The 16472-nt window shown below is 44.0% G+C and overlaps 1 protein-coding gene across 4 annotated transcripts in view; it reads right to left on the reverse strand.

The window, feature by feature from the left end:
* Nucleotides 1-5154: 5154 nt before the first annotated feature.
* The window catches only part of RGS20 (regulator of G protein signaling 20), a 30476-nt gene continuing 19158 nt past the window's right edge, over nucleotides 5155-16472 (reverse strand). For 3 of the 4 annotated variants that reach the window (XM_086336971.1, XM_086336972.1, XM_086336973.1), the window contains exons 2-5: nucleotides 11100-11248; nucleotides 8383-8469; nucleotides 6913-7147; nucleotides 5155-6034 (exon numbers count right to left, since the gene is read on the reverse strand). In XM_086336971.1, coding sequence (XP_086193097.1) covers nucleotides 5846-6034; nucleotides 6913-7147; nucleotides 8383-8469; nucleotides 11100-11245 — 657 coding nt within the window. In that variant the 5' untranslated portion in view covers nucleotides 11246-11248 and the 3' untranslated portion in view covers nucleotides 5155-5845. Of the gene's footprint in view, nucleotides 6035-6912; nucleotides 7148-8382; nucleotides 8510-11099; nucleotides 11249-16472 lie in introns of those variants that run through there. The other variant, XM_086336974.1, reaches the window with a different exon arrangement.

The raw sequence follows: 16472 nt of genomic DNA on the forward strand, positions 1-16472 counted from the left end.
GTTAAATTAACATGGAGATGTTGCTCATTCGCTAAGTTGTGTCTGACTCTTTGTGACCCCATGGACTGCAGCACACCAGACTTCCCTGTCCTTCACCATCTCCCAGAGTTTGCACAAATTTACGTTCATTGAGTCAGTGATACAATCCAACCATTTCATCCTCTGTCACCGCCTTCTGCCTTCAATCTTTCCCAGCATCAGGGTCTTTTCCAATGAGTTGGCTGTTCGTATCAGGCAGCCAAAGTACTGCCGCTTCAATGTCAGTTCTTGTAATGAATATTCAGGGTTGATTTCCTTTAGATTGACTGGGTTTGATCTCCTTGTTGTTTAAGGGACTCTCAAGAGTCCTCTCCAGCACCACAATTCGAAAGCATCAGTTCTTTGGAGCTCAGCCTTCTTCATGGTCCAACTCTCACAGGAAAGCTATGACAAACCTAGACAGCATATTATTGAAAGCTGAGATATCACTTTTCTGGCAAAAGTCCCATATAGTCAAAGCTATGTTTTTTCCAGTAGTCATGTACAGATAGGAGAGTTGGATCATAAAGTTAGATGTGACAGTTAATGAAGAACCATCCCCGGAAGGCAGAAAATCACCACCTTGGTTTTCCAGCTCCCCTGAGAATAATGAGTGTTCATGTAAGTGTTGGGAAGCCATGGCAGGAGTTCTGACACACACACAAACACAAACACACGTTCTACATGCCTCACAGATGGAACAAAGTTTGAAGTATTAACACTAGACTTCCACAATGATTGCCTCTAGTTCAAAGTATAATTTGGGGATTTGAGGTATCAAAAATAACAAAGTGGTGAGATTTAAGGAGTTTTAATCAACAGTTACACTTTCCTGCCCACTGCAGCCCTCCACCTCCACCCCATTTAGCTGTATGTAGAAAATTAGCCATTCAAGAAGAATTGAGGGACTTCCCTGGTGGTCCAGTGGTGAAGACTCTTACCTTCCACTGCAGGAGATGCAGGTTTGGTCCCTGGTAAGAAAATTAAGATCTCATATGCTGTAGGATACAGCCAAAAAGTGAAACAAGAATGTCCCACCAGGAAATGTAAGGTGAATAGCCACTGATGTAAAAATCCACGTGTTTCTCCACGTTTCAGAAATAAGCGAAGTGCCCACATTGAAGATCCTACTTCATAGTGAGTAGGACAGAGGTACTGCCTGACGAGTTCCTAGGTCAAACTGGTTGTGGGGGCTCCCCTCACCCCCTACGTAGTTCCTAGGATGAATGACAAGTGAAACCAGTCCAGTGCAACAGCTGTGATGAGTAGCTGTAAGTTGGGGAAGGTGGAGCCCATGCGGTTTTATGAGAACAAGTTTTATGAGAAACTTGTTCAGTGCTGTGTTCAACACCTCGGAGAATGGGTGCACCCAGTGGGGGCTCATGGAATAGTTTTCTTGCTTCTGTTTGTGTTCTGTCTTGACTGGGGGAGCTGAGCCATGAAGGTTGTCCCACGACTGTGGACCTGGGGGAGGGCAGGTAGCCAGTGCCGGCAATGTTGTGGACTCAGTTCCAGGAAGATGTAACAAGCTCCAGCCTTGGGAGGTCTCTTCTGGTACTCTGGTTCTGCAAAGTGATGCAGCAGGTTTATTATTAATTAAAATTTTTATTCAAATCAACCTTGTGTTCTGGTGCTTGTTTATCTAAGTGGTGGATGGAAGCTGAGAGCACAGATGACTGCCTCCAATGACTTGTTCTGATTTGTCTCTCCAGTGCTATAAAAAGGCAGCTAATTATTTTTTTTTCTTAATGGCCCCAACTGCAGAGAGAAACATTTCATATATGGTGTGCCATAGAGTCTGATTAAATTATCCCAGGTGTTGCCATAATTGGAAGACTGAGCTGCTTTGACACGAAAGGGCTTTTCCACTCTTATATGTGGCTGACAGTGTGTATCCAAGTTACCTTTGTAATAATGCTGTTAGAAAGTATAGCTGGTAAAAAGCAGAATTGTGAGAGCCCTGGGAAGGGAGGGCATTGCTGTGTCTCTTGTCTCTCTGGCGCTAGTTCCCAAACATCTGATTCATTTAAGGGATACCTCATCCCCATGTGACCCTGCTGGGTCTGTCAGTGTTCCGTCCCACCTCACCTGTGCTCCTCCCTGGGGTTACTGTATGAAAGGTGGGATGATAGATAAGTGCTTCCACTGGACAAGCTGAGCCAGGAGGAGCTGTCCCTGGGCTCCCTGTACTTTCTACCCACTGTGTGCAGAGACCCTCTGTGTGTGATGAGCCAAGGGAAGTTGAGATGGGGAAGGGAGATCAGGTAGTTGCAGGCATTGCAACTACCCTGGACTTCTGCTAATGGAAGCTGGTCCATTTACTTTATGCTAGTTTAAGATAGATTTCTATAACAAGCAACTGAAAAAAGATTTTTCATATTAAATGGTTTAGGATGAACACTTGAGTTCAAAGTAAATGCATAATTCTAAGTAAAAGTGAGATAATACAACATCAAAACCTGTGCGAACACTGCTAAGATTTCCAGTTAAACTACAGAAGCGTTTTTGATCCAGAAGAAGCATTGATGTCCCAGGTGAATAGCAGGCTGATTTATCTCAGGATTGTTTCATGTACACAGATGGCCCTACAGATTCATCCACTGGATTTGTTCATGGTGGGCTTCCCTGTTGATGCAGACGGTAAAGAATCTGCTTGCAATACAGGAAATGGGCATTCAATCCTTGGGTCTGCAAGATCCCCTGGAGGAGGGCATGGCAACCCACTGCAGTATTCTTGCCTGGAGAACCCCATGGACAGGGGAACCTGGTGGGCTACAGTCCATGGGGTTGCAAAGAGTCAGACACAACTGACACTTCTGGGAGAAATGGAAGGGGCGCTCAAGTGAACCCAGGGAAGAGCTTGGGGGGCGGCACACGGATCGTGAGGGCCAGGTGGGTGGGCTCAGAGCAGGAAGGTAGCACTTGGATGTGAGGCTGCTCCCCTGGGGATTCTTGGGCGCTGTCAGCCAGTACCAGGTTCCCAGGTGAGAAGGGGTGGACCAGAGCCTGGCGGGAGCTCGGGTCATCTTCACAAGCTCCCTATGGCCTAAAAGGCTTCCAAAGCTCAGCTCCTCTCTGGACCAGTACTCACGGCTGCTGTCGTCTCTGCCCCACACATCTGTCGTCCTTACTCGGGTATAAGCGGCTGCAGGGCAGTGTCGATACCTCAGTCCCTAAGACATCCTCTCTGTCCAAGGAAAAAAATGAGACCCTAGGAGACGGAGTCAGAATCAAGATGCAAACTATCATTATATAGGAAGGATAAGCAATGAGATCCCATTGTAGAGCACAGGGAACTCTATATTCAATACACTGGGATAAACCATTTGTTGTTCAGTTGCTAAGTCCTGTCCAACTGTGACAGTTGTGACCTCGCTTATGCCAGGCTTCCCTGTCCTTCACCATCTCCCAGAGTTGGCTCAAACTCCTGTCCACTGAGTCGGTGATGCCATCCAACCATCTCATCCTCTGCCGCCCCCTTTTGCCCTCAATCCTTCCCAGCATCAGGTCTTTTCCAGTGAGTCAGCTCTTCACATAAGTGGCCAAATACTGAAGCTGAAGCTTCAGCATAACATCAGTGTTTCCAATGAATATTCAGGGTTGATTTCCTTTAGGATTGACTGGTTTGACCTCCTTGCTATCCAAGGGACTCTCAAGAGTCTTCTCCAGCACCAGTTTGAAAGCATCAATTCTTTGGTGCTCAGCCTTCTCTCTGGTCCAACTCTCACATCCAGATAAACCATAGTGAAAAAGAATATACATAGGTACAACTGAATCACTTTGCTGTGCAGCAGAAATCAATTAACACTGTAAATCAACTGTAACAACAACAAAAAAGGACACGAGAGGTTTAACGTCTTGGAAAGGGGGAAAGAGCACCTTCACTGGGGCTGGGCTCAGGAGAGGGCATGGATGCTGGTCCACGTGGATGTATAGGTCGTCAGGACGATGGAGGCTTAGGGGTGCCATGGTCACAGTAAAGGAGGAGGGGAGGTGTTTGCTGAGAATGAGGACCAGGGGCTTGAAAAGAATAATGAAGAAATCTTCAGACTGAAGGGCCAGGGAGGGGGTGACCAAGAGGAAGGCCATCCTGTGAAGGCTGAGGCGCAAGTGTGGTTCAGTCGCTAAGTTGTGTCCGACCCTTTGTGACCTCAGGCTTCTCTGTCCGTCGGATTCTCCAGGCAAGAAGAATACTGGAGGGGGTTGTCATTTCCTTCCCCAGGGAATCCTCCTGACCCAGGGGTTGAACCTGGGTCTCCTGCATTGCATGCAGGTTCTTTACTGACTGAGCTTCATGCAAATTACTTTCTGGATGCATTTCTTCCCCACTCATTATAGTGATGGTTTAGATCTGTAAGGCTGTATTTTCACCTTGAGCTATGAATTTATTCTGTTCACCTGTGATTAAAAACAGTGGGCTCTAAAGATGAAATCCTGGTCTGGGAACTAAAAGAGAATCTTGAGTGTGTCTGTACTTACTTAATCTTCAGTTCAGTTCAGTTCAGTTCAGTCGCTCAGTCATGTCTGACTCTTTGCGACCCCATGAATTGCAGCACGCCAGGCCTCCCTGTCCATCACCAACTCCCAGAGTTCACTCAGACTCACATCCATCGAGTCGGTGATGCCATTCAGCCATCTCATCCTCTGTCGTCCCCTTCTCCTCCTGCCCTCAATCCCTCCCAGCATCAGAGTCTTTTCCAATGAGTCAACTCTTCGCATGAAGTGGCCAAAGTACTGGAGTTTCAGCTTTAGCATCAGTCCTTCCAAAGAACACCCAGGACTGATCTCCTTTAGAATGGACTGGTTGGATCTCCTTGCAGTCCAAGGACTCTCCAACACCAGAGTTCAAAAGCATCAATTCTTCGGCACTCAGCTTTCTTCACAGTCCAACTCTCACAACCATACATGACTAATGGAAAAACCATAGCCTTGACTAGTCGGATCTTTGTTGGCAAAGTAATGTCTCTGCTTTTTAATATGCTATCTAGGTTGGTCATAACCCTCCTTCCAAGGAGTAAGCGTCTTTTATTTTCATGGCTGCAGTCACCATCTGCCGTGATTTTGGAGCCCAAAAAAATAAAGTCTGACACTGTTTCCCCATCTATTTCTCAAATAGTTACATGTACAAAAAAAGGCTGAGATAAAACTCTTGTGCTTTATTTTTTTAGAGTGAAAATGCCCATGTTTCTTTCAGTACTAAAAAAGGAAATATGCTTATTTGAATGTTTGTGATGAATGCCACTAAGTTGAAAATTCATTCTTTAGGTTGGCAGGCTCTGGTAATAAAAAATAAAGGTAACTTGTCAACAAAAGGATTTTCTAAACACTGCTTCTCTTACCAGACTTTTGAGGCTGATCCAGTTAAGAGCACAGCGCTTTACATCAATCATGTAAGTTACACATTAACATATATGCATTTAGCAATACATACATGTATCCTAAGATACAGCAGGGTACCAATTTTACAGGTAGCGATCACATTTTTATAAAATGGGAATCTGGGTCCTGTCTGTTCCCATGATGTACCCTTTGAAGGCAACGTGGTGTCTTCTTGTGTATCCTTTGTCCCTTGAGAACACACTACTACCACCGTAAATGTAACTACACAACCTTTCTACACAGCCATGCCCCAGTCTTTCCAAAAGGATTAGAAAAGGTGGCTGCAGTTTTCTTGGTGAATGTATCAGTTTTCTGTAGAAGAAAGCGTCTGTTATTCAAACAGCCCAAGCACGACCAGCAGAAGACACTACCGCCTCTAAAGTCCCTGTCCTAGACGGAGCCCACGAGTTCTTGGATTATTTTATTAATAATAAATATCTTTGATATCCTAGGCTTCCACTGCTTTCTCGGATAAGGAGCGGAGCAGGTCTTTGTAGAGAGCGGAGTTCATGAAGCGGGGGTATGAGTCCCTGTGCATCAGCGTGTAGATCTGCAGCTGGGCATCGTCAAAGATGTTCCGGGAGGGCTCAGCCATGCTCCTGTTGATGGTCTCCCGCACGCGTGAGTCCAGGCTGACCTGGCAGACGTGGGGGAAACACCAGGCTCATCAGACATGGTCCTCTCTGGACATCCACCCCCGACTCCCACAGCTTGTTTGGCTTTTTAAAAATCCCAACCAAGCAAGGTTGTCCCCAGTGCTAAGCTGCCAAAGGAGGAACTGAACCTATAGAACAGGGGTCCCAAACTTCAGAGGCGTTGGAAGCCGCTGGTGGGTTGGTTAAACTGGGTGGGGCCTCTGCAGAGCTTCTGGCTCAGTGGGTCTGGGTGCGGGTGAGAATCTGCATCTCCCATGAGTTTTCGGCGATGCTGGAAAAGTGATGCTTATGGAGGTTGTATTTCTTTTTTTAAAAAATTTATTTATTTTTAATTGAAGGATAATTGCTTTGTGGTATTGTGTTGGTTTCTGCCAAACATCAACATGAATCAGCCACAGGTATACCTATGTCCCCTTCCTCTTGAACCTCTTCCCCATCTCCCTCCCCATCCCACCCCTCTAGGTGGTCACAGAGCACTGGGTTGAGCTCCCTGTGTCACACAGCAAATTCCCACTCGCTATCTACTACATATGGTAATATATATATGTTTCCATGCTACTCTCTCGATTTGTCCCACCCTCTCCTTCCCCCTATAGCAGTGTTTACAGCCAGACACAAAAAGACACCTCCTTCTGGAGAATCTGATGAAAGTTACGCACACTTTCCCCAGGAAAATGCTCATGATCTTTCACAGATTTTCAAGGGCACTTGGCACCCATTGGTTGGGACCACTGCCCAAGTCTATGATGAGTGGGGGGCAGGGGGGTTCCATATTTTGGAGCAGCGGTAACCGGGCCAGGTGACCAGACACTGAAGGGGTCCTTTGTGCCCATGGCCTCGACCTCTGGCAGGCACCTACCTCCTTAGGAGAGAGAATAGAAATGTAGTCTTCGTATATGATCCTCGCTTTCTCTTCAATCATGGCTTTATTCGCTTCTTTCTTCAGCTCCTCGCACGCCATCCAGAAGAGCATGTTCTCCTCGCTGAACTCGGTCCGCAGAAACTCCCGGAAGGCGTTCCTGCCCGCGGGCGTAAGCATGAGCTTGTCAAAGGACTGAGCCCAGGCGCTGGCCTCCTCCAGGGTGGGACCCGGGCTGCAGGTGGGAGAAATGGGTGTGGGGAGTTGAGGGATCAAGAGCTGATGGGAATTCGGCCCTGGACAGATGTCTTTTTCCCTCTGAGAATGAAAATGTGCACGCAGGCCCTTTCAGGCTGAGAAAGACTTGTCCTCATTCCTAAAGCCTTCAGCAAAAATACGAGCATGGATTGAATTCTGTTTCCTAAAAAAGAGATGCATGGATTGAATTGTGTCTCCTAAAAAAGAGATGCTGAAGTCCTGACCCTGGACCTTGTGTTAGAAGTAGGATCTCTGCAGATTTAACCAAGTTAAGATGCGGTCATTAGGGAGGGTCCTCATTCAGTATAACTGGTATTCTTATGAAAAGGGGGATTTGGATACATACAAACACATGCAGAAAAGGTATGAGTTGATAAGTGAAAATAAAGCCATTGATAATACAGGAAGAAAAAAGACACTTTTAAATTCGGCATTATGAAAAGTAATTTATATGTATTTTTCCAACTTTTTTTTAAAAAAACACTTCAAAAAATAATATATTAGCTAAAGTATAAAAGAAGAGTTAAGAAAAAATAGACCTTTAAAATTTTCCTGAACCTCAACATAATGTGTATTTCATTATGTTCTTTTATTTAAAAAGGTGAATCACACAAAAATAAAATATATCACATGTTTTGCCAAGAAGCATCAATTTATATTTGTGATTAACAGGCATTAGATTAATAATGGAACTGACTTTTCTCCCTGTCACACAATAAATTGAAAGGAATCTGCTGGGATTTCCCTGGTGGTCCAGTGGTTAAGACTCCAAACTCCCAATGCAGGGAGCACAGGTACGGGTTCAATCCCTGGTCAGGGGACTAAGATCCCACATGCAATGTGGTCAAAACATTTTTTTAAATTAAAAAAAATAATTAAAAGGAATTGTGCCGAGTGGAAATGTGACACAACATTATGATTTGATATTAAACTGCAGTTAGAGAAACTATTCTAGTGACACATATAAGGCAAAACATCAAAAAATTCCAGCTGGGCATCCATGGGATGATGGATGTTCACTAAACTTACTGTGATCATCATTTCATGACGTATGCAAGTTAAACATTTACGTTGTATACCATAGGATTATACAGTCCTGGATGTCAACTATATCTCAAGAAAAAATTGGAAGAAAAGAAAAAATAATAAGGAATTAAAAATAGTAAGGCTGGCATTTCTGTCAATTCAGCGAGCTAAACGCTGACGTTTTACCTTTCTTCACAGGTGGGAAGGTCTTCTGTTCTGGCTTCATAGGAAGTCCTTCTAAGTCTTTGTTCCTCCTGGTTTCTCACAGTAAGACTGCACGAAAGGAGACGCACACATGAGGGCTGAGCTCATTCTGTATCAAGTAACAAGTGATACAAATGACTCTGCTTTGTTTTCTTAAGAAAACCAAAAGTACGATAGGCAAGTATTAGCAAAATAAATTCTCTATATAATACTCTGGTCTACACGAATGAGGGACAGTTTACATTTAGAATAATAATGCTTTTAGTAAAACAAATGAACAGTTAGGTTGTATGCACTTTGGGGCTATTTGTAGTCATTGTGTGTGGATGTCTGTTTTTATTTCTCTTGAGCAGACACTCAGGAGTGGAAATACTGTCACATGATGACTCTATTTTTAACATTTTGAGGAAGTCCCACACTGTTCTCCTCCAAAGCAGCTGCACCATGTCACGTTCCCTCCAGCGATGCTGGCGGGCTCCAGTTCCTCCACACCCAGACCAGCCCTTACTGTTGTCTGTCTTTCTAATTCTAGCCATGTAGGTGGGTACGAAGGGTATCATGCTCTGTGTCTGATTTGCATTTTGCTAATGACCCATGATATTGAGCATCTTTTCAAGTATTTACCAGCTATTTGTCCATCTTCTTTGGAGACATCTTCCTGAGTTATAGTTTGACTAAATTTTCTGTTACTTTGCTCCCATACTTTGAAGACATTGCTCTCATCTTTCACAGACACACATACCACATGATACTTGGTTTCTGGCTGTGATGATGACGTCCAGGCATAGATTTATATTTTATTCACCATAGTTGTTACTAGTAGGAGGAGCCTGCTTTGGGGCCCTCCACCACCTGCCCCCCCGCCACACCATCAGTCCCAGACTTTATTCAGGCCATGATCCTGCCTCCTATGCCTCCCAAGGCAGCAGATGGGGGACTGGGTAGATAGGATAAATGCCAGCATCACTCCATATTCATGGGGACATCTCTGAGCATCTTTTAGGTACCATCTCACTGAGCCTGATGAGCAGAGTGAAAAGTGCAGAAAAAGGGGCTTAAACGTGGTCTCTTCTCCATTGGGGGATGTCCTTCCCACTACCGAGTCCTAGACACGCGCGGTGTAGGGGCTGCTAACACATCCTTTCCTCTGGTCCCCTGCTGGGTCCTCGAGACTCCTACTCAGGGCTGAAGGCTTGCTTCGAATGCCAGGCCGCTCAACCCTGTATTCCCCCCAGAGTCTGGGGTTCTGTCCCGAATGGACAGACCTCCCAGCATTGGGTCCCATCTATCCTTGGAGGCTCGCACTTCTAGGCTCACCCACCGGAGTGGAGCTTCTTGGAAATTAATGCCAGCCCGAGGCAAGCAGGAACAAATCAAACAAACTGTCCTGGACTTTTCATTTTCAACCTTCAGCTCCCCTCATCACCTTGTGTGATTCTGTCACTGATCGATCTCAGGGTTTCTTCTTCTGCACAGTGTGGGTCGAACTTGCAGTCAAGCCCAAGTACATTACAATGGTTTCATTGACTAAAGCTACACGCACATTTGGTTGGCATGAGGTATGTTTCATATACAAGATTTCAGAGATGCAATCTAATGCCCATGTGATTTCTGAGTGTAAATCATACCCCTTTCTCCAGATCTTCAGCAGTGACTCAAACAGTCAAGTTGTATCTCTTTTTTAAGCAATGAAAGTGTATCTTCCTCTCCCAGTAAGTTAGCCTATATTTTTAGCTTTTCCTCTCTCTGTCCAGCATAAATTTTACTAATTTTCTTTATTAAAAACAATATTAATAGAACAGAAGCAGCAGAATATAAAATACAGGCTCATGCTCTTTCATAACCCTAATCTTTAAGACCCAGATTAAATTGTAACTCCTCCAAAAACTCTTTATCTCCAAGTAGAGGGCCTTGAGTTCACTCCTTTTTGACAATCTAGGCACCATTTTTGCCCAGATATTAATATTCAACCATCAGCTAGCTTAGATTGTTCTTCAGACATTTGATATACATTAGTTAGCCTGATTTCAGGGACTTGACTATGTCCCTTCAGAGCTAGGATGCAGCCTTGTCTTTTTTTTTTTTTTAATATTGATTTATTTTTAAAAATTTAGCAATGCTGAGTCTTCATTGCTATGCTGGCTTTTTCTCAAGTTGCAGTGGGTGTGGGCTTCTCACTGTGGTGGCTTCTCTCGCTGTGGAGCACGGACTCTAGGTGCACGGGCTTCAGTAGTTGAGGCACACAGGCTCAGCAGTTACCTTATTGGGGACCCTAGAGTCCATGGGCTTCAGTAATTGTGGGCTCAGCTGCCCCATGGTGTGTGGGATCTTCCCGGACCAGGAAACAAACCCGTGTCCCCAGCACTGGCAGGCAGATTCATAACCACTGGACCACCAGGGAAGACCTTGTGTTTTTATTCACTTGGCTGACCCCAGTCTTAGCTGTAGGAAGCGGGATCTTTCAGCTGAGGCATATGGGATCTAGTTCCCAGACCAGGGATCGAACCCTGGCCCTCAGGGAAGCCCTCATCTTGGTTTTTTGTTTGTTTTGTTGTTTTTGTGGTCCTTTACAAAACCCACATCAGTGTCAGCCATACAGCAGTTGCTTACAAAGCACTTACTGAATCATCATAAGCTGGCACTGTTCAAGGTACCGTTTTCTTATCAGAAGCATGGTCATAACAAAGCCATCAGCTTACCAGGAACAGCTGCAGCAGCAGCACCAGCAGAAGCAGCAAGCGTTGGATCCCTGGTTCTCTACTCCGGGCTGGCCGGGGGCGCAGGCTGTGGGCTCCTGGGCTGCACACACAGGCCGCTTCCGCATCTCCATCCATTCTGACCCCATTGGCTGCAACAGGAGAAGTGGGGTGGGGGGCGCAGAGTTAGTATCAGGTAAGCTGGAGATTCCACTGTTTGCGTCATTGTGAAGATGCAGTGTGACTCTATCCTGTCATCTCTGCTAATTCTGGTAAAAGTTGGTCCTTTGAACCTATTCATGCATGTGTGCTAAGTCACTCAGTCATGTCCAACTCTTTGTGACCCCATGGACTTAGCCCGCCAGACTCCTCTGTCCATGGGATTCTCCAGGCAAGAGTTCTGGAGTGGGTTGCAATGCCCTCCTCCAGGGGAACTTCCCAACCCAGGGATTGAATCGTGTCTCCTATGTCTCCTGTATTGGCAGGTGGGTTCTTTACCACTAGCACCACCTGGGAAACCCCTAGAATCCATTCATTTACCATTTATTCACTGTCTAGAATCTGCCATTTGCTGTGATAAATTCTAGTAGCGAAACAACGAATGGAGGTCCCTGCACTAAGTTGCTCACAGTTTGGTCAAGGAGGTGGATGCTGACAGGACATCCCTTGACATCACCGTGAGGACCTCCCACAGGTGCGCTTCCCAGTTTGAGTCCCCCCAACCCCACCCCTGCTGGACCAACATCGTGGGGCATGTGGGGGCACCTGCACTGACGATCACGGTGGCAAAGCTTTTGGAGCCACGCCTGTGTCCTGCTCAGTGATGCCCTGGGTGCACCCAGGAGACAGTGATGCCCCCTCCACAAACGTGCTGCCACCTATAGAAACGATGCCCTGGCCTTGCCCCCAGACATGGTGCCACCGGAAACCCCTTCAACCCTCCCCTTTCCTGAGAACTACAGGAATAGCTAGAGGAGAGAACTATAAAAGCAGCATAAGAAAGAGAAATGTCTGAATCCATTTTTAACTTTTGATACAGTGGTTAAAAAATTGTTGGCAGAGTAAAAGGAAAAAAAATGTTAAGTCCCGTTAAAGAACCTTAAATAGGTCTTTGGAATTAAATTCTGTATTTGTTACTCCATTCCATCTATTCTTACTATTACTTATCTTTTTATGTTATTGGACTTTGCTTTAATTATCATAGTTTCATTATGTGTTTTCATATTGAGTAGGCTAAATTCTCTTTATGAATTAAAACTCATTAACAACAGCTTTGGATTAGCCCTCTTCTTTTGATTACACGGGGATGTAAGTTCCAGGACAGAACGAGAGACCCATCAGAGGGTTGTACTGTCCCTCATCCACAGGCACAATGCTCACAACACCTGTCCAGACCACCAGCCTGGGCAGTCCATCCTTCCAGGTGGACCCAGTTCTCACCGCATCAGTGGCATTTCAGTGGAGCCAGAGACAGACAACGCTTTCACTTTATTTAGGACGTGGAGGGGCAAGGACAAGCCAGCACAATCTGCAGACTAATCAGCTTTGAACCACGGATGCTCTAGGTAACTGTTATTTTCTCAAAGGTACTGATGCAACTTGCCTCATTAAAAACAAAATCCCAGGGCTTCCCTGGTGGCTCACTGGTCAAGAATCCACCTGCCAATGCAGGAGACACAGGTTCAGTCCCTGGTCTGGGAAGATCCCACAGGCCACGGAGCAACTAAGCCAGTGCGCCACAACTACTGAGCCTGTGCTCCAGAGCCCAGGACCTGCCATTCTGAGCCCATGCGTTCTACAGCCCATGCTATGCAACAAGAGAAGCCACCAAAAGGAGAAACCTGAGCACTGCAACTAGGAAAAACCCTGAACAGCAACAACGACCCTGCACCGCCAAAAATAAATAATAATATTTTTTTTTAAATCCCAGTTGTTTCTCAAAAAAAAAAAAAAAAAGGACTGTGATGTGGTCATGTCAGCAGGCTTTAAGAGACTCCTGTTTCAATATCTTTGCAAGACTGGGTCTTAAAGTTTGATTTCTGTTCTCTTCATACTTTCTTCCTCTCTTTTGAGTCAGTATGGGTATTTTTCATTTCCTGAAAAATAAGCCATCCCTTTCATTCCATTTTCAAATTTACTGGAACTTATCATTATAGGTTATCTTAATTGTTTGATTGATATGCTTTCAATTACTGCAGGCCTATTCAAAAGGCAAACATGTAGTAACTTATGGGAGAGTTGTGTGTCACTAAATATTTGTAGAAAATTAATTTTTCAAGTGTCATAGTTAATTAATATGAAGACTAATAACATATTAAATACCTACCTATATACAAGATTTTTAAAATATGCCATTGTCATATGTGTTAGTTCAGCTCATCCTTTCAGACACTGATATGTGGTCTGATTTGCCAGACGAGCTTTGTGCATCTTTTTTTTGGCCTCCATCATATGTGTGGGAGAACTCTGAATACATTTCATTTCCATCTGCTCTAAGCAACACAGAATCAGTACTCCTTTGACACTGCCATTCTATTCCTCTTGTGGGCTACGTGTGGCGCAGACTACTGGCCATAATTTCAGTGTCTGTCGGCATGATCCAAGCATGAGGCCCCAGCAACTAGCCTTTGTTTGAGGGTCCAGAGGCTTAGAAGTTAGATGAATGTAAAACCAATGTCAGTGACCTCAGAAACTGTTTCTATAATTAATGGCAGCCTGAGAAAATGGTAAAAAACAGGTTGGCAGTTTATTAAATGTTCTGTAGTCCACTGGGCTCCTCTGTCCATGGGATTTTCCAGGCAAGAATACTGGAGTGGGTTGCCATTTCCTTCTCCAGGGAATCTTCCCAACCTAGTGATCGAGCCCACATCTCCTGCTTGGCAGGGAGATTCTTTACCACTGAGCCACCTGGGAAGCCCTATTAAATATTTAGATCTTAACTAAGAGATCATCCTACTCAAACATGGCTTTTCCATTCCCAGGAACCCATTTAAGAGAACTCTTTTCAAGATCAAGTGTAAAAAAAAAAAGCAAATTCTTAATCTTGATCAAAATCTTTGGTAATTTGGAATTGAAAGGAGTAACTAGTTATAAAAAATTTAGCCTAACAGTGACTCTCTCAGAAAAGTTATTTTCTTATAAACTTAAACTTGGCAGTTGGATTCCATGAATAGCTATTTATTTTCATTATGGTTTCCAAATTCTGAAAATAGCCATTTTTCAATTACACATAGGGAATATGATGAAAGAACAAGCATTGCACGGGAAAAAAAAAAATCTCTCTTAAAAGGGCCTGATTCTAAGCTGTAGAATCATAGACAAGGGCCTGATAAAGGAGAACCAAGAACCTTCAAGGACATAACATTAAAACCATCCCCAGCGATCTTTAGAAGGATGATCTTACCATCAGTAAGAAGTGATGGGCCCTGAAAGAGTCAAGCCAGAACATAAGGAAACTTGAGAGACAAACTCCCCCTCAAGTCGGGAGTGCTCTCTCTTTATAAGGACACCCTTTACAAGGACACCCTGGTCTTTATAAGGAGACTCTGGTCCAGTGTGGCCTCATCTGCACTTGATTACATCTGCAAAGGCCCTTTTCCCAAATAAGGCCACATTTATGAGTGTGAACAATATTCAAGGCTAATTAAGAGAACAATGCTTCATATTTTTATGGGGCTTCACAGATTACAGGAGACTTTCATATGTATTACCTCATTTGTATTTCTCCCCACATTTCCGTGAGCCAAGAAAGACAGTTATTAGTTCCTCTTCTCAGGTGGAGAAACCAAGGCTTAAAGAGGCTTACCTCATCCCTGAGGTGCCTCAGAAGGACCTGTAGCCCGGCTGGCCAAGCCCATTGTCTTTCTTCATGCCAGTCTGTCAATCCAAGGGCCTTCTTCAGAAATTTGACAGCTCAGCGTAGACACACGCATTTTTCTTTTTTTCAGACGCCTGCATTTTATAACACACTAATGTGACAATATTTCTAGTTATGATGTTTACTTTGACCTGTACGTGATCTAATCTACTTAATTTTTAGGCCAAGGGAGGTAAGTGACTTTTCCATGGCCCCTTGGCTAGCTGACAGTGTGTAAGCGACTAGAATCTACAAACTGCTCACACACATGCACACACACGTGACTCATGTTCTTTCCGAGTCACGTGTGTGTGCATATATTATGCTTCTTCCCTTGAGACTGTAAATATTTTACATTAAAAAAAAAAAAACTTTAACCGCTTTTTAAATTGAAGTATAGTTGATTTACAATGTTGTGTTGGTGCCCAACAGTGATTCGGTTACTTTGAATAATCTTTTCCAGATTCTTTTCCATTGTAGGTTACTATAAGATATTGAATATTGTTCTCTGTGCTATACAATAGGTCCTTTTTTCCTATTTTATATACAGATTCTTTACCATCTGAGCCACCAGGGGAGCCTATTTTATATACAGTACTGTGTATATGTTAATCCCAAACTCGTAATTTATCCCTCTCCCCGATGCCTCTGGTTACCATAAGTTTATTTCCTACATCTGTGACTCTATTTCTGTTTGTAAATAAGTTCATTTGTATCATTTTTTAAGATTCTGCATGTAAGTGGTATCATATGATATTTGTCTTTCTCTGACTTAATATGATATTTTTATAAACATTAATATATACTTAGGTATTTAGATATTCCAATCAGTTTTTCATTTCTTTTCGCCCCAAATGCAGAAACTATTTGCAAATGTAATTGCAGATATAAGATTTCATCAAAGACAAAACTTTAAATCCGAACTTGAAAACAAAACTTTTTTTTTTGGCCTTGCTGAGCGGTATGTGGGATCTTAGTTCTGCAACCAGGGATCCAGCCCACACCCCCTGCAGTGGACACGTGGAGTCTCAACCACTGGATCACCAGGGAAGTTCCAATAAAACTAATTTAAGTTCCAATAAAACTAATTAAAAAAAAAAGAAAATCCCCAATAAAAAAAGGAATACATGCTGATGAACCCTCAACCAGGCTTCCATGCTGAACACAGAGGCACACAGAGAAATCACAGCTCTGCTGAACTCTTTAATCCTTCTCCCAGCCCCAGAAATAACCATTGTTAAGATTTTGATGTGATTCTTTCCAAAACCATCTCTTTATCTCTTTTTTTGGTTATGCCACGAAGCATCTGGGATCTTAATTTCCAAACCAGGGATCGAACCCTCAGCCCCTGCATTGGAAGTGAGGAATCTTAACCACTGGACTGCCAGGGAAGTCCCTCCAGAGCCATTGCTATGATGATAAGAACATGTAATTAACTTTAGTTTAAAACACAGTCTTAGTAATGCTTATCTAAACAGCCTCAGATGCTATGTAGACTCTGTGCCTTATGTTTTTTGCTT

This window comes from Bos grunniens, chromosome 14, assembly GCF_055505025.1.
Source record: "Bos grunniens cultivar Pamir isolate PY7600 chromosome 14, Bosgru_T2T1.0, whole genome shotgun sequence".
In the NCBI taxonomy this organism is placed as follows: Eukaryota; Metazoa; Chordata; class Mammalia; order Artiodactyla; family Bovidae; genus Bos; species Bos grunniens.